The sequence below is a fragment of the Lactuca sativa genome, chromosome 7, assembly GCF_002870075.4.
Source record: "Lactuca sativa cultivar Salinas chromosome 7, Lsat_Salinas_v11, whole genome shotgun sequence".
NCBI classification, from domain to species: Eukaryota; Viridiplantae; Streptophyta; class Magnoliopsida; order Asterales; family Asteraceae; genus Lactuca; species Lactuca sativa.
In genome coordinates, this window is record NC_056629.2 from 173,431,576 (window position 1) to 173,455,287 (window position 23,712).

A 23,712-nucleotide genomic window follows, 5' to 3' on the forward strand; every position below is an offset into this window, starting at 1 on the left:
TGAGGCAAAAGAGCTCGTTAAAAAAGAATCAAAATTGTTATTTCAAGCATTGGGTTATTTGTATTATGTATAAATGCTTAACAAAGTATAATATGATAGGAAAAAGTAAAACCAAATTAACATGACTCACAGACTCAAAGTTGCAAATTAATAAACATATAATTTGTTATTTATGTATTTTCTTACTAATTAATGTAAAAATATATGTTAAAATATATATAAATAAATTAGACTCAAAAGTTTATGGATAACATGGATGGGTTTATAGTGTAACATTTTTATGACATTAAGTTGTTATTTTTTTTTTTATGGATTCGGTCAGTCTATTTCGATATTTATGTATTATTCTTCCTTGTTTTGTCCGCAGCTTTTTTAAGTTGTAATAATTTTCCGGTACAAAATAAACCAATGATAAAATTCAAGAGCAGATTTAAAAGCAGCAAGGATTTTGCTAATGAGGTGTAATTTCATGATTAAGAATCATGGTTGTAAAGCGGAGGCATTTAATTGGTTTGATTAGTGTATGGACCCTAATTGGGTTTATGTACGTGTAATTCATGTTCCTCAAGCTGTTCCTTTGCTTCTTTTTAATATATTTCTTTCTTGTTGTTAAAAAAAAAAGATAAAATTCAAGCACATTCATAAAAAAAAAAAACAAAGTAGTATCCTAATCTTAGCCCCAATCCTAACCACCCAACCACTAAAAGGAGTAGGACATAGCAATAATTTTTTCATTCATAAAACCTTCTATAAATAGAGACGTGTAACACACTAATTTTCATATCCCTCTTCCATATATTTCATTTTGTATAAACACGTGGAAATGGCTCCAAGAGCTTTCCTTCTTCTTACTCTAGCTTTTGCTGTTGTCCTTCTCATTACCTCTAAAATGGCTGCAGCTACGGAGTTGGCTGAAAACACTGATAGTAAATTTTCTCTCTTACGTGTTTTATTTTTAAAAAGCGAATAAATCTTGCAAGTTAATTAACACTTAATGATGTAGGTGAGTATAAGGCCGGTGGACATGGAGAACACAGCATAAGTCGTGGAATTCCAGGACATGACAAAGGTGGTAAGGATAAATATAATGTTGGACATAAAGGTTGCATGTATGGTTGTTGTACCGGTAAATCTCACCGTGCTATAGGAGGTTGCAAGTGTTGCAAGACGTTTGCGGAGGCAACTGCTTACAAACAAACTCAAAACTAATGGAAACATCGAGAAAGAACCATCTTTTCAGTCATATACTAAAAAGATGTTTCACAATGAAATTATGCATTATGTAGTGCTTATATGTAAAACAAATAATTAGCACAACTTCTTTCGATGGAAGTATGCACTTAATATGTACTGTAAAATAAGAGATTTTTGAACTCTTATGTCCAAAAATATATCGTTTTCAGTGCCTTGTTTTAATTTTTTCGTTTTTTCTTAACATCACAAATTATATATATATATATATATATATATATATATATATATATATATATATATATATATATATATATATATATAAGTTCTGTTGAAATTAATAATAAAACTGAGATCTTCTGATTCAACGTCAACCACATATTATATATATATATATATATATATATATATATATATATATATATATATATATATATATATATATATATATATATTCCCTCCGTCCCATAAATACTATCCACTTTTGACTTTTAAAGTATTTATTCATCAAATTTGAGCTTAAATATTTTTATTTGTATTATGTACTACTTGATGAAACTTATTACGATGAATAAACATTCAAAACTCAATCCATTAATATATTTTTTATCAAGTATTATACATCTAAAACAAAAATATTTAAGGTCAAAGTTAAATGATACAAATTTTAAAAGACAAAAGTGGACAATAAATATGAGACGAAGATCTTCTAACCTAATAAATGAAAATCATTTTTGTCGAATATTATGTTCTCATTAAATTTGACACATGTCGTTTTTTTGAATTTTTTGAATTATCTCTTTTCTACTTGTCATTTTCTTGTATTTTACAATTTTTCTAAAATTTAAAATCCACATTTTATTAAGGGTTATATATGTAAGCTAAATATTTATATTAAATTTCAGAATAAATGTTTTACATTTTTTTCTTTTTCAAATCTCTTAGAATATATTAAATTACTTATTTTATTCACTATATCTTTTGTATTTATGTGAAATTGTTACTTTACAAAATTCATAATTCTTACAACTTTATATTAAATTTTTAGTTTTTAGTAAACCCATGTATTAAATGAGTCACACACACACACAGATATATATATATATATATATATATATATATATATATATATATATATATATATATATATATATATATATATATATATATATATATATAAGATCAAATGAGAACAAAAAAAAGATTATAAACTGTAGGAATCATTATTTGTAGCTTATTATTTAGGATATATTTGTCAATTCTAGGTCTTTGTTTTTTTTTTGTAAGGTTTTATAGCAATAAGGGAAAAATAGCCATTTTGAGACCTTTAACTATACAACCTAACATTTAGATCAACATTCCAACACTTTTTCATTTATATAAGATTTGTTAGAGCTGATACAATCAGCCACTCTCAAACTCTCGCACCATCACAACCTTAACACCACCTCTTGTTGCTGTTGATGTCCGCCCAACCTCCGCTCGCTAGAATCGAAATCGGCACCGATGCCGCTAGTGTCATAGCTCCTTAACTTTTTTTTTTAATATTCTCCAAGTCTTTCTCTAATCTATTACTCATTAATGAAAGCTTAGACGACAATTTTATTGCGACAACATGTTAAATTTGGCGACACTACCTTCTTCAGCGACTTCAACTTCTTCAAAGAAGCTCCTAAACATCACTAATTTTATTTCCCGACCCCTTTTTTAAGAACCTTAGAAGGAACCCTATACCTATAACTTCATCTATGACGCTATCAGATCTGAAGTGCTCTGGTCCAGATCTATAATATCCGGCTATAGATCTACGATCTTCAGCAACAAATCTACGGTTTATGCTTCTAGATCTATGATCTCCGATTTATGCCTCTAACCTATGAATTGTGACGAGATTGATGGACCAGATCTGATGTCGTTGTCAACCCCCATCGTTGTTGTTGCCTCATTGCTCCGGTGAAACATCGTCAACTCGTCTCCATCTTTTCTCTCCGATCTCAGGTGAAACACCACCTGATCTACATCAAGTATGTCAATTTTTATCTTGAATGTTTTTTTTTTGCTTTTGTTAAGATGTGAATTCAATGTTTTAATCTCTCTTTTGTTGTTTACGTTTCTTAATGTTAGTTTTAAGTGCTATTAAGTTGTGAATGCATTGTTATTAAGTTGTGAAATCAAGTTTGTTTTCTTATTTATTCTGATATATGCATAGAATTATTGTTCATAACTTTGGTTTCTTAGCTATTGTGCTGTGAATTGAATTTAGAATGTGTCATAATACTAGTGTTTTCTCAAATAATGTGATTCTTTGTTATTTAAGCCGTGAATTGTGATGTTTTAATTTTCTACTAACTATTTAGTCATGTTAATGTTAGTTTTAACTATTATTAATAAGAAAATATAACGGTTTTTTTTTTTTTTTTTTTTTTTTTTTTTTTTTTTTGTGAATACATGATTTTTTTTTTCAAGTTTTAAGATGTGGATTTATGATTTATTTTATGTTTTAAGCTATGAATGCATGTTTTATATTTATTTTTTTCTACTTAAATGTGTTGTAGATCTTCATGATGCATTTTTTTTGTTTTTGATTGTTTTTCTTATGTTAAGATGTGAATTTAATCTTTTAGTCTCTCATTGATGGTTTCTTTTGCTATTCTTAGTTTTAATTGCTATTAAGTGGCAAATCCAAGTTTCTTTTCTTATTTGCATAATCTATGATTAAACATGCTATTGAATAGTTCAATGTATATTGAGTTATCTAGGAATTTCATAGAGATTGGAATTGGTAAAGTGCATTATCAACCTAATATAAATTCAGAATTTGAATACGACATCATTCTTCTTATTACAAACTAAAAATTTGGGTCCTAGCCATATATATTTATTTGTGTTAAAGTATTAAGGATTGATACAAATAACTAAAACTTTATCTCTTATTATATATGGCTAGAAATGGTGGTCTCCCTCCTCCTCTTCCACCCGCTCAAAACTCAAATTGCACTCTTGTGTCGATTCTGTCAAAAGACAAGCTTACTAGTCCAAACTACATAGACTTGATGCGAAATTTGAAGATGACACTTAGCTATCAAAATAATAAGCATATTCTTGAAATCCATTTTCTTGAAATTGACACCGAGACTGCAACTATTGAGGAAATTGTTAGACATAAACAACATGTTGATGATGCCAATAAGGTCGCTTGCATAATGATTGCAACCATGACACATGATCTACAAAAAGTCCTATGAGATCTATTGGCCCTATGAAATGAACTTGGCTCTTTCTCAAATATTCCACAAGAAAGCAAGACAAGAGCCTTATGTAGTCATCAAATCCATAATGGAATGCAAGCTGAAAGAAAGTGAATTTATGTGTTCTTATGTGTAAAAGGTGCGAAGACACACGAAAAGACTAGAATAGATGAATGTGAATTTTAGACAAGAAGTTGGCCATTTATATGTATTGGATTAGGTGTCTAATCCAATAACTATTTTTGGTATGTACTTGATATGATTATGAGCATGGTCCTTTTGGGTTGCCTTCGCTCATGCAACTTGATAGGATGACAAAAGGAGAGAGAGTAGAATTTATTATATGAATAATAAATTGGTACTCAAAATGGTTTTATTAATATATTACAAGATTAACATATTATTTGGAGATCATAAATTAGTATTGATCAGAAATTAATTTGGAATTAATTTGGTGATTAAAAGAGACTGACTAAATTAAGGGGACTGATATTGCAATTAACTGTTAGTTGCTAGTTGGGCTATGGACTCCTAATAGAAGTTTTGGATGAAATCCATGGGAAGCCCATAAGGATTTCGTTTAAGGGGCCTTCTAGAAGGGTTTCATGGATTGCTTAAGGCCTAAGCAAGGAAATTAGGGTTTCTACCTTAAAACACTAATAGCCTCAACTATAAATAGACCCTTATACATGAGCATTCGGTACTAATGCTTCTTTAAGTTGCCCTAGTCGAATTCTTCTTCTCTCCTAAGTCATCTTGTTGCATTGGGTGTTTGTGACTCCGTTAGAGGTGCAACAATTGGGGCACTAGGCTTTCAAAAGTCAAGATCAAGAAGGATTAAACTTGTTATTGCTACATAACAAGTGAGCTAAAGTTTCTAAACCTAATCATATGCTAAATTTAGTATATGTATGCTAGTCATAGGGTTATTGCTTTGGTATTCAATGTTGTATGTTCAAATTAGAAAACCTAGATCCAAAGCAATTAGGGTTGAATGTACACCATAGGATGTTGTTATGCTTAAAACCCAACAGTGGTATTAGAGACTAGGTTGTTTTTCTATTGAATAGGCGCAAAAGTGAACTGCAGAAGGATCAAAAAGTCGAAAATTTTGTTGTCTGACAGGCTGACTCGATGAGTCCATGTATGGACTCGACGAGTTCCATACTGGACTCGATGAGTCCTGGATGATGTTGCTGAGATTTTCGATTTTTTGGCCAGTTTTTTATTAGGATAACTACCAAAACTTGTTTTTCTTACCCCAATTCGATTATTTATGATTGGTATGGATATCCTTATCAAAATTGGTGGATTTTGTTAAATATGGATAATATACGATTATTTTGATTCAAATATTTAAACTAGTAATTTTGAAAAAGTTTTAAATTACACCCCTTTAGGGTTTATAGCTTAAATTTGAAATTAAAAGTTTTAGTTTTTTGAAATTTAAATAGTTAAACCCTAATATTTTGAAAATTTTCAAAATTTGTCCTCAAGTTTTGGAATTTAAAATTTGATGAAAAGGTTTTAATTTTGAGATATTAAATTTTAAAACTCTAGTATTTTGAATAGTTCAAATTACACCCTTGTGGTTTTATTAAATTAATTAAGTGTTTAATTAAAGGGATAATTAATAAATCCATAATTATATGGTTTAAGTTTAATCAAATTAAAAGTCTAACTTATTAATAGATTAAACCACTTAGTATTTTAAAGTATAAAATACACCCTTATACTATATAAAATTAAAAGTCTAATATATTATATATGTATAAGTAAATGTCAGTCTTACAGTTACTAGGCCTCATTCACTAAGATGGTCTATAAGGGGTGTTTAAGGAAGCGGCCTGTAAAATGACCGCCATTGGGTATCCACTCTTACCCACCGCATCCTTAACGGGTAAGATAGGACGTAACCTTCCATTATACGTATAATGAAATATGAAGCAACTAAACACTTTTATAAATTCCCAAATCTTAGTTACTTTAGGAAAAATATGAATTTGGTGCTAATCCATGAAATTGCACATTATACCATGTTGGTTGTTAGTGGAGCGTGTGTGGTTAACCGTCACACTAATATAGGACCAATAAAAGACGACAATGGGTTGCTCCTAGATTATCATAAATCAATGGAGCGTGTGTGGTTAACTGAAACATTGATTAGGTGATATATGTCTTCGAGTGTACAAAAATAATTTGCATGGTTATTCACACCTTGTTTGTGATCCTCGGTATCCTAGTCACAAACTTGAAGGGCATAATCAATATTAAACATGCCATTGAAAACTTAAATGAATCTCAAAAGATCTAGGAGTTTCAATTCATTTAAAACCTAATTTTCATTTTCGTTTTTCATGGTGGAAATTGGTAAATCGTCATTTACATACCTTCAAATATTTTGCAACTGGATTATGACATCTCTCTTTCGAGTTGTAGAATATTGTGTTGGGTCCTAGCCTTAATATTTCATTTGGGTGTTATATTAAGGATTGAATTAACTAACTTGAATATCTCTTGTTTTGTAGATGCCAAATTCTAATAACTATGGTCTTCCTAAATCCTTTGGAAAAGGCTTTCCACATAATGATGATGTTCCACGATTGGATCATGGAAATGGAAATCATACTTCTCTTCCTCCACCCCATCCAATAATTCTCCCTGACCCACGTGTTCGCAGACTTGAAAAGTTCAAGGTCACTCAACCCCTATTGGCAAGCAAACACGAAGATGGAAAGTCTATATGTGCTCACGTCTTGGAGATGAAGTTGCATATTGACAAGTTTGGAATGTTGGGTGTCGCTGTCTCAAGGAAGTTGGCTATTGACTTGGTTCTTCAATCACTCCCTGACTCATATAGTGAGTTCATTAATGATTACTATATGATGGACCACGACATGACCCTCATTGATATGACTTATTTGCTAATTGCTGCTGAATCAACAATGATTTGGTGCACTAGTAAAGCAAATTTGACTGGTAGATCAACTTCCCAAGCTGCCATGTACATAGGCAATGACATGGATATCCTAGAAATGATTTCTTCTCATAAAGGAAAAGAATTACCTAGTTCTGAAATAGTTCCATGTGCAAATGCCAAAGAGTCTGCTTGTTTTACACAGAACAGGTCCTATCTTAACAAGCGATTCACGCTCACACCATATGAGATAATCAACAACAGAAAGCCCAATGTGAAATTTTTCCATGTGTTTGGCTCAAGGTGTTTCATCTTTAACTCTAAAGAACACCGCAACAAGTTTGATGTCAAAGCCGACGAGGGAATCTTTCTGGGTTACTCACTCACGTCCAAGGCGTACAGGGTCGTAAACAAGCGTTCAAGAAGGATTGAAGAGACATACTATGTGACCTTCGACGATAGCTATGTCAAGAAGCTACAGGCCACAGATGACACTGCCGGGGAAATCTTTCCTCAAACTGGCCAAGTCACAGTCTCTATCGCCAATTTATACGACAAATTTATGGAACTCTTTGACGAACCGGAAAAAGCTTCTCTCTCAGAAGCAGGTGCAGCTGACAACAAAGTTGATCATATGAAGCAAATTGTCGAAGATGCTGCAAGAAGAATGCATGAAGTAGAGAATCGCCCACTGATGAATCTCCATCCAACAATGCTTCAGTCGAGGGGGAGCCAAGCTCACAAGTCCAGGGGGAGTCAAACTCTACATCTTCAACCGAAGATCCTTCACCAACCGAAAGTGCCTCTCCAACCGAGGATGCCCCTCCAAACGAAGGTGCTTCAGCGTCTGAAAGTCCAGCACCACAAGAAACCCCTGAACCTCATGTTTCTCAAGACTCATCAATTGAGGGGGAGCATGATGATATGACGCTTGATTACAATAGCCAATCTGAGCCGGAAGAAATGATCAATGCTGAACTAGACCCAACCTTTGATCCGAATTACCCTCCTCTTACCAAATGGACCAGAGATCATCCTATCTCTCAAGTAGTTGGTGATGTATCTGAAAAGGTTCTGACCCGATCTCAACTGAAGGCAAAACAGACATCCTTATTTTCAAAGGTTGAGTTTTGTATGTTTAACTCATTCGTATCAAAAGTTGAACCGAAGACAGTGAACACTGCCCTCGATCACTCTGATTGGGTTCAAGCAATGCAAGACGAACTGAATGAGTTCGAAAGGAACAAAGTCTGGCGCCTCATTCCAACTCCTCCAGATGCTTCGGTTGTTGGTCTTAAATGGGTTTTTAGGAACAAAATGGACAAGGAAGGTAATGTCATAAGGAACAAGGCTCGTCTGGTGGTCAAGGGATACTGTCAGGAGGAAGGAATAGACTATGAAGAGACTTTCACTCCAGTAGCTAGGCTAGAATCTGTTAGAATATTTCTGGCTTATGTTGCTCACAAAAACTTTGAGGTTTTCCAAATGGATGTAAAGTGTGCATTTCTCAATGGAGAACTCGAAGAAACTGTGTATGTGGAGCAACCTCCTGGGTTCGTGAATGAAAAGTATCCAAATCATTGCTATATTCTGGATAAAGCTGTGTACGGCCTCAAACAAGCTCCGAGGGCCTGGTATGAAACGCTTACAAAATTTTTAAAGATGTCTAAATTTAAACAAGGTTCGGTTGACCCAACCTTCTTTCGCAAAAAGGAAGGTAACCACCTTATGATAGTTCAAATTTATGTCGATGACATCATCTTTGGCTCCACGAATCCTAGCTTAACAGCTGAATTCAGAAAGTTGATGGAGACTAAGTTTGAAATGAGCTCAATGGGTCCTATTAACTTTTTCCTTGGTTTAAACATAAGACAGGGACGCGAAGGCATCTTTATTAATCAAGAAGCTTACACAAAGACTCTCCTAGCGAAGTTTGGCATGATGGGAGACTCAAAAGTCAAAGTCCCAATGGCATTCGGCACCAAGCTTACCCCTTCACTAGATAAACCGGCTGTCGATATCACGCTCTATCGTCAAATGATAGGCTCACTGATGTATTTAACTGCTAGCAGGCCTGATATCATGTTTTCTGTATGTTATTGTGCTCGATTTCAGGCTAACCCACGCGAACCTCACATGCTGGCAGTAAAGAACATCCTACGCTATCTCAAGCGAACCACCTCCTTAGGTCTATGGTATCCATCTAATTCAGGCTTCTTCGTTCAAGCCTATTCTGATGCTGACCTTGGAGGATGTGGACTCGACCATAAAAGCACAACTGGTGGCTGTCAATTTCTTGATGGGAAGTTGGTCAGCTGGCAATCCAAGAAACAAACGTGTGTGTCGCTGTCTACTGCCGAAGCGGAATACATTGCCGCTGCATCCTGCACATCCCAAGTGATTTGGATCCAGAGTCAACTTCGAGACTATGGACTCAATATGAAGAAGATCCCACTATATTGTGACTCTGAAAGTGCAATTAGGATCTGTCATAACCCAGTGCAACATTCTAAAACCAAACACATAGCACTGAGGTATCACTTCATCAAAGATCATGTGGAAGATGGAAATGTCGAAATTCACTTCGTAAGAACCACTGATCAACTGGCTGACGTCTTTACCAAAGCTCTTCCTGAAGCATCATTCAATAAAATATTGCAAGGGCTAGGTATGATGGAATCAGAGTCAGTACCTCACACTACCTCTCAACCTAAAACGTAAGAAGCGAAACCAACCGAACGTTCGGGTTCGGTTTAACCATCTGACTCGCTCATTAATTCAAAGGTAGTTTTTCTGAGTTGTATATTATTTGTACAAAATTTGTTTTTCTTTGTGTAAAAGGTTTTTCCAAATTGCATATCTAAACTCCTTGGTTTCTTAAAATTTTCCAAAACCGAAACCTCCAGAAGGTTCGGGTTCGGTTTTCCAAAAATTTTCTGAACCGAAACCAACCGAAGGTTCGGGTTCGGTTTTCCAAAATTTTCCTGAACCGAAACCAACCGAAGGTTTGGGTTCGGTTTTTCAAAATTTTCCTGAACCGAAACCAACCGAACGCTCGGGTTCGGTTTTTCAACTTTTTCCCAACCGAAACCAACCGAACGTTCGGGTTCGGTTTTTCAACTATTTCCAAAAAAAATTTTCTTTTAACTCTTTTATAATTTTTTTTAAAGTCTTATTTTTTTAATGTTATTTCTATTTTATTTATTATTTTTTTTAAAAGATCAAAACTCCAAAAATATTTTTTTTTTGTGTGTGTTTATTTGTTTATGGGGATATAATTGATGACTTACTTAAGTGTCCCTAGAAGCATGCTGCTGTATGTGTCCCAAGCCTCATAAGATTTTGAATAATAGCCTTCATGACCTGGTATACACAAACCTTGTCTTCCCAATAAGGCTAACATATTTATTCTAATCATGAGCAACCTCACTCTTTTCTCACATGAGTTAAGAGTTTCCTGCTTGGTCCTTATTTTCGCAGCAGAGGTACTATGTTTTCTTACACCATCCCCATTACACTTCTCCATTACATTCGTTTCATCACTGTAACCCTTGAGACTCTCAGAAACTACCACTGAGGTTTATGGTTACACAACATCTGTGTTTATGATCTGAGTTTCGTGCCACTACGAGCTGAGTGAAACCCAAAATTCAACACCAATGAATTGAAGGTGACCAATTAATTTGATCAAGTTTTCACCAATGAATTGACGAATGTACCTTCAAGGAATCTCAATTTTTCTTTTGCGTGATTCCAATGAAATTGTTACTCACCATAACATTTCTTCCCAAGGGATCCAGTTTTAAATTTTTATCTGAGATTTCCTATTAATCCAAGTCACTACAAAATCAACTCCTACCTACTTGTTCAACAGACTACACCGGTCTCACAAGTACTTTGTTCACTTTCGTTCTTATATCAAGAATTGAATTGATGACTCAAAGCGAAACCACCCTTAATAAGCCTAATTAAAAGAAGCCTTTCAACACTTATTAATAAATGTTTGATCGTAATTCAACGGGATTCCACACTAACACTTTGAGGTCTCTCTTGACCTTGAAGGAAGAGATTCGTGCCCGGGATCATCAGTTTCGTGTCATTATTGACATCACAGATCGTCCTAAAAAGAGTTGCTTTATTTCTTTTTCTTTTACACTCTGTGCACGAAAATCCTAGATTTTCAAAAAACTCCGTTACTAATTATTTTACAAGCTGGATTTTTACTGGATGGTTACTCATGAAGTTGTGGTCAAAAATTAGCCACGTGGGTCATTAATTGAAAACAGCCGTTTAAAAGGGGAAAAGACAAAAAGTTGCTGACTCGGCGGAAGTTAAAAGGATAGACATTCAAACGACGGTAAAAAGGAGGGCGCGTGAATTTGAAACGGCCGCGCTTTTTCTGACACTTATGGACGCGTGTGCGATATCGACGAGTCATCACTCTGGCATTAAAGGCGCGTGTGGAAATGGAAACGGTTCCTCTCTCTGAACCGGCGCTTATTGGGCGGCGTAATCCTAGGAAACTGACATTCTCTCTCCTACGTGATCATCGCACGTCCCAACTGTCACCAATCAGTCACTCAAAAACCCGTTTCGTATTTCCATAAGAGATTTGAAACGATTTTTCTCTCTCTTATCACCCACTATAAAAGGCCGTCTACACCATCTTTTACCTCTTTACTGCCTCCATAATTTCCAAAGAAAAAATACTTCCAAACACTCTCCCGGTCATCTTCTTCTCCAAACCTGCAACAATGCCTGAATCTTCTTCTGTTCATGCAACTTCTCAGATTCTTCCCATCCGACCCCAACAATGCCTAGTCATTGATCTGAACCCACTGGCGTATGATTCCTATATGTCGCCGGTCATAGAATGCCTCAAGTACTCCCAGCTTGCTCCTGCATTGTCAAGAATTGAAACGGTGCCAATGGTGACCTTATCTCAGGTCTATGCGACGGCTTACTACGACAAGGCCGTCGACCGGGTATTCTTTGAAGTGGTAGAACACAAGACTTCGATTTCTCGCCCCTGTTTCTGCACTATGTTAGGGTTTGCTGCTGACCCATCGCGAGTTCACCCGGAGACGATTCCGGTTGGAATGTTGTACAACATGTTTTACAACATGGGCTACACAGAGGTTCTCACCTCCGTCGCCAAATTTAAAAAGTCCTGCCTACCGCCCCAATGGAATGGGTTATTTACAGTTCTCTTCAAGGGACTGTCAAAGAGGAGCTTAGGATCTGACGGTGTAAGTCGTCTTTTCCTTTCGATAATGTATGGGGTGTACAACGGGATAAACCTGGACTATGGGTTTGTCCTATGGAAACAGCTAATTCAGAGCCTCTCTTCCTCTTCCCGACACTCTGAGGTGTCGTTGGCCCGGTTCTGGATCTTGATCACAAGATGGGCCATGGACAAGTTCAATGTTCCAACAGCCGATGGTGCATCGATGTCTTCTATTGGTACGTTTCATACCAAGAAGATCATCATATCCGATGCATCAAAATTCTCATTCATTGGCTCTATCCCGGAGTCGATGTATGCCGATGTGCCCGCCGATAGCAGACTGAGCAGGACGATCAAGGAGTTTAGGCCAACTGGTCCGAGGGAACTGACACCGGACATGCTGCGATCGATTCATGATGCCGATAAACCGGTGGCCAGGGGCAAAAAGGCAGAGAAGGGGAAGCAAGTGTCCAAAGCTCCAAAGGGACCTTCTCCCAAGAAGCGAAAACAACCGAAGGCTGCTTCATCCCCACCGCCGAAAAGGAGGAAGACCCAACAGAAGCGAAAGCTACTTATTCCCTCCTCTTCAAGCGAATCCGAAGGTGGGAGTTCGGACTCTGAAGGATCACAAGGAGACGAATCTCCTCAACGAGGCAACACACCACCTCGGTCCCCAACCCCGGAGATGGAACTTCATCAATCTCCTATTCCTTCTCCTCCACCAACAATTCCTATTTCCATTCCCACCATAAACCCCACTATTCCCCCAACCTATTTCCCTATACCACCACCCATTTTCACCACATCAACCGACACACCACCAGTTACCGAAACCCCTCCTGTAACCGAACCACCACAAACCGAAACCCATACACAACCACCACCCGAAACTAACCCCCCACCCACTCAACCTGAACCAACCAAACCAATAACACCCCCAACTTCACCACCACCTCACTCTCCAGAAGACGCCTCTGATGGTGGTGATCAATACCTTGGTGGTGATCACATGAACTTCGATTCGGTCTACTATAGTCCGTTTCAAGTTCAAAGTGACGAGGAGGATGATGCTCCAGTGACAAAGAAGCATCTTCGCGAGCTTAACGAGAAGGTTGATCAACTTCTCGCCTCCTCCTCCAACCAGCAGTCATCTTTGTCTGAAGCTGCCCTTCAGAAGATCGTTGACGCCTTCTCCAGGGCTCAACATGATTCCGTGGCCTCAGCAACTGCTGCTATCGACGCCTCCACCCGAGCCTGTGAGGCAGCGACCGAAAAAGTCGATAAACTATTCAATGACGCTTCTGTCCTGCTGCAGTCTTTGCAGGAGAGCGCCGAAGCCACCAAGACAACTCTGGAACCAGTTGTTCAACAATTGGCCCAGTTTGTCTCGACGAAGCTGTCTTCGTTCGCTACTCTCAGACAACATATTAGCGACGACAACTCGGCACTCCGTGCCTCCATCGATGCCCGCCTGGCAAAGCTACAAGAGGATCTTGCGGCAGAAAATTCTCTGATGGACGTCTTGGCGAGCAAGACTACTGCCCTAAAGGTCAAGAGCACGCAACTTTCCAACTCCGAACAACAATTAGAAGCTCTTCGATCCGAGAGGGAAGTCATAAAGACGTGTGTTTCGGATGTCCACGCAGCTCTATCAAACATCCTGGAAGCACACGACCCCATCCTAAACCATTCGGTGAGGCGCACCCTCGCTGAAAAACTCTCTCCGGCCATGGACCTTTTAAGCAAAATTGAAGGCCTACCGAGTTTCGTGTCCATTCCGAAACAAGGGGGAGATGAGAAGAAAGCATCGAAACCACCTCCTTCCTCCAAAGCTACTCACACAACCGAACCACCCCCAACTGGTCATGCCTCGGGTTCGGGTGTGAAGAACAAGGACAAAAACATAGCTGAGGGAGGAGACGAAGATGAAGATGAAGACAGGGAGACCATTGCGGACATGTTAAAAAGAAAGAACATTCGCAATGTTGAAGGCGATGCCAGTCGTGTGGCGCGTGAGGCTGAAGAAGCTAAATGAAAGCAAAAAGAAGCCCACGATCTCCTTGAGAGCCGAAAGTTGCTCTTCCCTGCCTGGACTAGGGATCGTATGATAAAAGAGGCCATAGAGACTCCAAGCATACTATGGCTCGAGCCGGTTATCTCATTCGACCGCAACAACACTGTCGATTCGCAATTTGATATGCCGCTGACTCGAAAGGCGTTCATCTTCCACGTCTTCTCTAACATTTTTGAAGTCCCGCATCCGAATGATGAGCTTGACAGGGAGCTCATTGACTTCTACCTGGAGGCCGCTCGCCCACAATACCTCACCTGGAGCGCCCAGAAGATTGTTAATGTTCGGGTGCTGAAGCCTTATGCCGTGGGGAGATTCACAAACGTTAAGTTCAAGCTCATCCGAGGATCTGCAAGAACTGCCCACATCATCTCCCTGGCGGATCTGCCGAATCTGAATCCTCATGACTGGATAGTCTTGTACAATATCCTGCTAACAGATGAAACCGAATATGGTCCCATCATAGACCATGTCAAAAGGATGTTGGCTTGCTACATCATGGAGGTTGCCCTAATGGATCAGGAGGTCGCCACAGTTTTTAAGAAGAAACCGAAAGTCGCACCTGTGGGATCGGCCAGTGATCTAAATCAAATGCAAATGGGTAAGATAGATCCGAGGCGAAACTCAGTCATGTTCAATAGAGCCGAAGGACATAAATGTTTGTTCGCTTTAGCTGACAAGCACCTTTACACCACAGCTTGCTTGGAACACATCTTATCAATTATCAAGCGGTGTAAGGACAATTCGGCTGATGACATCAAGTACTTCAATGATATGATCAATTGGTACATCCGGTTTAGACAGACCATCCTCTCCATAACCAAGAGTCTATTTAGTACCGTGAAGAAGAAGGTACCAGCTTCAGCTGCCGGCCCAAGTAAGAAGTGAAGGTCTCGCTCCAAATTGACGCAAAGGGGGAGATTGTTGAGCTGAAGATAGTTTTGATGTTGCGTCTTTTGGGCTCGTTAGTTTAGCCTTGTATTCTCCGGTTTGGGCCTGTCCAACCGTGAGCCTTTTATGCATTGTATATAAGTTAAATGCTTGCATGCATATTAGGTTAAGATTGCTGAGATTATCGAGATAGCGATTCATACAGAGTACAATATTTTCTTTAATCGTTCTTGTAATCTTCTAATCCTCTACAGTTGATGTTCTTAATCGAGCTCTTCTGAGGATTTTATTTAATCATTCGACATGTTTGATTCAAGTTGTTTTGTTCTTATTATTGCGTTCTTGTTATTTTACATTCATATACTTGTTCAAGATCTAATCGATCTTCATAGATTAAAAGTTGTTTTAATCCCATCAGTTTTACTTCAGGTAAATTCACAATCTAACTCTATTAAGTTCCTGTTTCTAAAGTCTTAATAAATGATGTGATAAGATTATATTTTGATGTTTTTTAGGATCGAATAAAAGAAAGGAAGCTTAAAGGAAGAGCATGTTGAGTCTGATCGCAGAGAAATGGATTTCGATCGCATGGTTCGATGATCGAATTTTTGAGCTGCTATATAGAAGTTATGATAGATTACTTAGGAATATGTAATAGCATAGTTTTCATTTGATTTTGCGTTGTAAGGACAAGTTTTTCGACAATTCTATAATAAAATAATTTTTTTGACTGATTTATACTTCCTTGTAATGGAACTTGTGAAAATTGATGTTTGTATGTTTTCATTGTTAGTAATATTGAAAAGGATGTGATTCTTAGTTATGTTATTTGTGGTAGTGTCAAAATTTACCAAATAAGGAAAGACTCTCATCACCCAAGTTTCAATTGGACATAAACTTGGAATCATGCAGCTGGTATTGTATGAAGAATGAGAACCTTCGTAGTTGGGGAATTAAGACTAATTCCTTTTTCACATATAGATGAGAGTCAAGTGAAGGACTAGAGGATCTAGTATGCATTGTTGTGCACTAGGTCAAGTCCACCACAAAAATGATAAGAATATTCATCATGATTTGCTAAAAGTTTAGTAAATGTGGTTATGCTTACAAGATTAAGTATACTTCTGAATCGTTTAAACAGGGTTTCAATGTAAAGTAGAACGAATAGGAAGAATCAATTAGGCAGAAAGATAAAAGTTTCTCCAATCTGAAAATAAGGGAAAGTACTTAAGTATCGTGTTTTATGATTAACTTAGTGATTATGAAACAGTGTCACAATTGATCCTTTAAGGACACCTTAGTACATCAGCATGGCTAAGAAGAGGAGTCAGGAATCGTTGAAATCATTAAATCAAAAGGTGAATCATACTTCGTTCCAAGATCGAGTATTAGAGTTAAAATCCAAGATTGTGACTTGAGTGACATAATCTTAAGAAGGGTCATAACACTTATCAAATGTGGAATAGAAATGTTCTTACTCTTGCACATTTGAAATTAGTAAGCTATGATGTCTTGGATAAGACAAAGACCAACTAAGACCAATTGTGTGAAGTCTTTGTCTTGATAAGAACCCACACTATCTCTTGAATATTTGTTTGTCGAGGAATGTTTCTTGATAAGAGAATCTTATATGTCAAGAGGTCAGTGGGAGTCTTAAAGTTCTTGAAAAAGATTTCAAGAACTTATCAAGAGTTAACCTATTGTTTATCACTAGGAGACAACTTGAGGTTTATAACCTGTCGTGTTAATGTATTCTTGTTTTTGTGCCATTCCAGTTGAGTTAACTATGCATGTGATTTCAATAAGTTCTCATTTGAATGCATAACAACAGAAGCACCTTAATCATTGAAAGTTCATTGATCTGTATGGGTGAGCTGCTCAACTACTTGGAATACATGGTAGACCCTTGTGCTGTCAGATGGCAGGAAATTAAGATTGGACAAGTTTAGTCCATATGAGTTTGGATTTGTCACAATCATTTTCTTGTGATGACGGTTATGACAGATTCACATGTATATGAATGCATACACCATAAAATTTAAGTGGTAAGGTTTCTCTCCATTTCATGAAAATGATTGTGAGAAAACGCTTTCACTAAGAAGATTTTAAGGAGATAGCGATTGTGTAAATTGTATTCTCAAATTCGATTATGATTACAGCATCCCTCTTCATAGTTCGAATTGTGAGATTTGACATAGTCTGAACATTTGGGACTTATTGATACAAGTTATGAAATAGTTTGGACACACATATGAGCCTTCTAATAAAAGGTGTATGAGCTTAGATAAATTCTTATCAAAGCATCATGTATCAGAAATATGAACTTTGGTAAGAAAGTCAATAAGTATTGACTTCTAGAAGTCCAACTATTTTCTAAAGTATATGTCAAAGCTAGTGGGAGCACAAGTGTTATGCTGGTTAAGATATAATTATCATGTTAGTGAGAGCATAATTATTATGTTGCGATTTAGGATTATTAATTATAGAAAACAAAAAGTTTCAATTCGCAAAGTTGCAGAGGTTGAAAAGTTGTTTGCTATAATTAAGGGAGAGGAACTTATACTTCATTTCAAATCTAAAAGCTTAGATCGAGAAATTTTAATCAAAGTTTAGTCAAAGGACATATATGAATGTTATGTTGAAAAGGTTCAACATAAGTAAATTCTATATATGGCATATTATAGCAAGAGACTGGTAAAATATCACGTCTTTATGTAGGACATTATGAATCGTATCCCATACGCTTCGGGTATAGGATCGATTACATATGCTGTAATATTTGACCGTTCGGTCTATTCAAAAGGCCTAGGGCGTTAAGAGGGAAAAGGAAAAGAATCGGATATGACTAAAGTAAGTTAAACAACTGTCAAGTACAATCTAAGGTTCGCCAAGGATTTGTCACTTGTGGGCAGTTGGAAGTATAGTAATGGATGGACCATATTGACAATATTATGAATAGATAGGATTCTATTTAGAATGTCTTGTCATATGGAAAATATGGAAATGTTTCCATAATGGGAGTTGGATATTAAGAATCTATATAGATTAAAAACTTTTATGCAAGAAGGATGTTCAAAGGAATGTATTTTGAATGTGAGACTTCACATATATGGAGTTGTCTTGTAACAATATCTAATAGAACAATTGGTAATATAATTGGCAAAGTCTTGGTGACTTTGGTAATGTGACATTACAAAAGGATCATTACATAAAATGTTAGAATCTAACATATTCTAATAGTGGCAAGAATTTGGTATTCTTACACTTATGATAAGGATTGCGAATTGTGAAATGAGCATCATTGGAAACGTGTTCAATTGATCTATTTCACAAAGTAAGGACCATAGGTAAACATAGTGTGCATTCTTGGAGCATGGGATGACTATTGTTTTAATTCAAGTATTAAGTTGATTATCCGAAACATCATACAATGAATAATGTGTAATCAATATGGTGATTAAATAAAAGGGGTTTTATTTATACTCAAAAGTTTTGAGGCCATATTCGATTCGATTATTTTTGTGTTTCACTTTGCATTTTTTTGACTTCCAGAATAACTAGTTTATTGCAACATCCACAGTCAATCATACTTTGGAAGTAGGTAATGAGGTAAGACTGTCATGAATCCGAATGTAGATTGTCTAAAGCGTTCAGACATAACAAAAGTTTGTTGCAGTGTTCATGAGTGCTCCTGAAATAAGATTTGAGTATTGGATTAAACCCACACTCACGTGAATCACTTCATGGATTTTATCCCGGGTGATTGTGTGACGATAATATCTTATATTCTTGAAACACAGACATATAGTTGTTTACAAGTCAGTTGCACATTGATAATATGTAAATGCATCAGTAACTTGATGCTATAAAATGTATTGTTGTGTGTGATTTGATGAGTAAGTAGTACAAGCACATGAGTCAAAGTTTATTTGTTCTTTTTACCTAATGTGGGATAAAAGTGATATCTGTGGGCCCTTCGATGATTTAGTGATGAAAACCCTAAGCGATTGGCCAAGCCTAGAATAGGTTGATGTGTTCAATGGAAATCTATTGTCAGTTGTTTTAAATCGGAAATAGGGAAACAACACATAGACTGAGAGAATGATTATAATCCATGTATCATGTCTATACGATATCTAGAATGGATGAATATATGATCCCTTATCTAAAGGACGCATTGCTGATAAGATCAGAGTTCGACAACGGTGTTTGAAAGCTACGATTGCTAATTAGATTTCGAAGTCGTACTTGCAATAATAGTTATTAGACTTATCCAAGTGGGAGAGTATTGGATTCGGTGTCTAAGCCCATAACTATTTTTGGTATGTACTTGATTTGATTATGAGCATGTTCCTTTTGGGTTGCCTTCACTCATTTAACTTAATAGGATGACAAAAGGAGAGAGAGTAGAATTTATTATATGAATAATAAATTGGTACTAAAAATGGTTTTATCAATATATTACAAGATTACTATATTATTTGGAAACCATAAACTAGTACTGATCAGAAATTAATTTGGAATTAATTTGGTGATCAAATGAGATTGATTAAATTAAGGGGATTGATATTGCAATTAACTGTTAGTTGCTAGTTGGGCTATGGACTCCTAATAGAAGAGATTAGACGAAATCTATGCGAAGCCCATAAGGATTTCGTCCAAGGGGCCTTCTAGAAGGGTTCCATGGATTGCTTAAGGCCTAAGTAAGGAAATTAGGGTTTCCACCTAAAACCCTAATAGCCTTAACTATAAATCGACCCTGATACATGAGAATTCGGTACTAATGCTTCTTTAAGTTGCCCTAGCTGAATTCTTCTTCTCTCTTAAGTCATCTTGTTGCATTGGGTGTTTGTGACTCCATTAGAGGTGCAATACTTGGGGCACTAGGCTTTCAAAAGTCAAGATCAAGATGGATTAAACTTGTTATATGCTAGTTATAGGGTTATTGCTTTGGTATTCAATGTTGTATGTTCAAATTAGAAAAACCTAGATCCAAAGCAATTAGGGTTACATGTATACCATAGGATGTTGTTATGCTTAAAAACCAACAATATGATCCTCAACTCCTTACCAATTAGTTATGATATGTTTATCATATCTTATCCTTTGAATAACACATAAATGACATTCCTTGAGCTATATAGTCTGTTGCAAACTGCTAAAGCTTGATTGGAGATCTTATTCCAAATGTATTGAAACTACCCCTTTCCTAGCCATTCAATAAGGAAAGGGGAAGAAAAGAAAGGCTTTATCCCAACCCAAATGGAAAGGGAATGCCCATATTGGAGAGTCTATTGGTGGGTCAAAGGGAAAAGTAAAATTTGATGCTCCTCTTGTCGGTGATCCGAAAGAGCTCGTGTGCTTTCACTATGGACAGAAGGGACATTGAAAGAGAAGTTTTCCAAAGTACTTAAAGAAGTGAGAAATGAAAAGAGCGAGTTATTTTGTCTCTACATTTGGTATGTACTCTATAGAAGTCAATAACACTAAAATTTCAAATTCTTCGATCCTTGATATAGGATGCCGTTTCCATATTTGTTTTAATATGTAAGGACTAAGGGAAAGTGTAACACCTATTTTTCATAGCAAGTATTACTATATAAAAATGGAAATGAATTAGTGAAGAAAGTGTGGAAATTATAAAAGAATGCAAGAAAATCGCAAAGTAGATTTCTATATTGTGTAAAATTTGATAAGATTGAAATGACTAAGTAAAAGGTTTATAGACTCGAAATATGATCACTAAGATTCTAAAAAGATCCGAGGATGACATCTCTTTAATGCAGTACCAATTGTAATGATCTAAATAAATCACAATACCACGTTGTATGAATAGTTTAACTAAAAGGGTAATTTGGCCATTTTTGAGAAATTCATGAGATAATGAAGATTTAATCTTGTGAAATTGTAAAAATATGTGAGAGTACATTGTGAGATGATTTATAATGTTGGTTAAGTGATTTTAGTCACTTAATTGTGTATTTGAGCAAAAAGGGCAAAGTGGGACACGTTGGTATTTTGAGCCTTTTCATGTCTTAATTGATTAAGTTTTGTATAAATTAAGGAAAAAGTAATTAGATAGAGATGTATGTCTTTTTAATACTTCACATGGATATAAAGATCATTGAAAACAGGTTTGAAATGAAGAAGTGATGACTGTTTGAAGTTGGAATAAAAAATAGCGAAAGCTGAAATCTGTGAAATACAGTAACCATGACATGGTAAAAAGATTGAAAAGGAGTGGTGGCACTACCAGAACATATACTTAATATGTTAAGCTTCTTTTCTCGAACTTATTTCACATGATTTGAACAAGTGATTTGCTTTGGTGATTTTGAAGGTATGAAGTGATCTGGCGAAGGCGCGAATCAAGGGAAACAAGTTGTAATCTCTAGAATCACATAAAGGTATTAATTTCCTCTTTGATTAAGCCTTTGATCTTTAATGGAAAATGTTCAATTCGGGTTAGTAACTCAAAATAACTTTTGAATATTTTGATTATGATGTTATTGTAAGTTTTTGGAAGGTAATTACAAGCTTTATTGTATGTTTTCATGGTTGAATTCATGAAATATGATAGTAAGGGTTATAAATCCTAAATTGTGAAAATGATAAACTTGTGAAATTAAGTATAGTACTTGATGAATTAAGTCATATGTAAGATTAATTCATGGTGCTTAATCAGTTTCTTGACAAGAAATTTTCAAGCTAGTATTTGTGGGATGAAATGTGATTTTTGTAGAATTGGAATGTTATTAAGTTCCTAACGGATTAAGATTAATTTTAGGAACTTTATATGCTATGTTAATAGGTAATTGGAAAGAAATTGATCAAGCTGATCAAATTGAGATTTGAAGCTAAAAGTGGTAGTTAGTCTTCACTAACTAAACAAGTGTTTAACCACACTTCTTTTTAGATATATGTTATTTTGATGTTTGTTTATCATTGTACTAATTTAAATTATGGATAAATAAAAATATTATGATTATTGGATTAGAACCTGTAAAGTTGGGAATGCTTGATAGTTGTAGTGACAAATCTAGTTGAATATTATAGTTGGTTATTGCTATGTGGAAATATTAGTCGGTTGAACTAAATTATAAATAAGTTATGCATCTTATATAATTAATGTAGTTACATTGAATGTGAGTAGTGGAATGTTGTTATAGCCATTTACTTCTTTGAGTAATGGATAATTTATAAAATGAAGTATTATTGTATAATGTATACAAATAACATGATTAGTGACATTGTATGTCTATTGCAGAGAAAGATATTGGTTCATCATTAATGTACATATATGTGTTAGACTAAAATTGTTTTGTTAGCCGTAGGCCAATATGATTAGGTTGTATATCATTGTTGGAATTTTAGAAAGAACAATATTTTATCGTAAGTCTATAAGACATAAATTAATAGTAGTTTAAGTTTTTATAATGCCATTATTCGAATAATACAAGTTAATGGTGGACATAGTGTCTATAACCCTAAATTTATAGAGTGTTTACAAAGGATTAGTGGTACGCTTGGTGCTATAATAACCACTGTGTTGGAATCGGTTATTAGTGGCATATATGCTTAGTTTTTTAATTACCATTGTATTATCTTGGATGTAGGTATTGGTTGTAATAGTATGCTTAGTGTTGGAAATACTTCTAAATGGAATAATGTTAGTCATGATAGTCTTAGTGACAATATTATCTTAAACTAATATTCGTGGTGGTCTTGGTGACTATAACACCACTACGTTAGGATTGGTCGTTCTTGGTGGTCTTGGTGAATGTAACACTGTGGTAATTGTATATGTTATTCATGGTGGTTTTGGTGACGGTAACACCATTTTATTGGTAATTGTTATTTGTGGTTGTCTGGAAGAGTGTAACACTACAGAGTTATGAGAATGCATAAATGTTTGTAAGTTTTAAATTAGTACTTTGCATAGTATGTATACTCTTGAGAAAGGATTATGTAAAATTGATAGTAGCTTGTGTGGCTATAATCCTACTATGGATAGTTAACAGTAAGAACAGTAGCTTAGAAAGCTGTAAATATGATAATTGGAGGATAGTATACTAACACTTAATTCAAGTGCATGTTGGTTGACTAAAATGAATTGATGATATGTATTTTGTTGGGTATATATTTATATAGATTTGATGATGCAAAA

At 35.7% G+C, this 23,712-nt stretch overlaps 1 protein-coding gene across 1 annotated transcript; it reads left to right on the plus strand.

The window, feature by feature from the left end:
* Positions 1-769: 769 nt before the first annotated feature.
* On the plus strand, positions 770-1,416 carry LOC111902855 (glycine-rich protein DC7.1). Its single transcript, XM_023898668.2, has 2 exons — positions 770-926; positions 1,004-1,416. Exons 1-2 carry the CDS (start codon positions 824-826, stop codon positions 1,207-1,209), a joined length of 309 nt encoding a protein of 102 aa, XP_023754436.1. The 5' UTR covers positions 770-823; the 3' UTR covers positions 1,210-1,416.
* Positions 1,417-23,712: the final 22,296 nt, after the last annotated feature.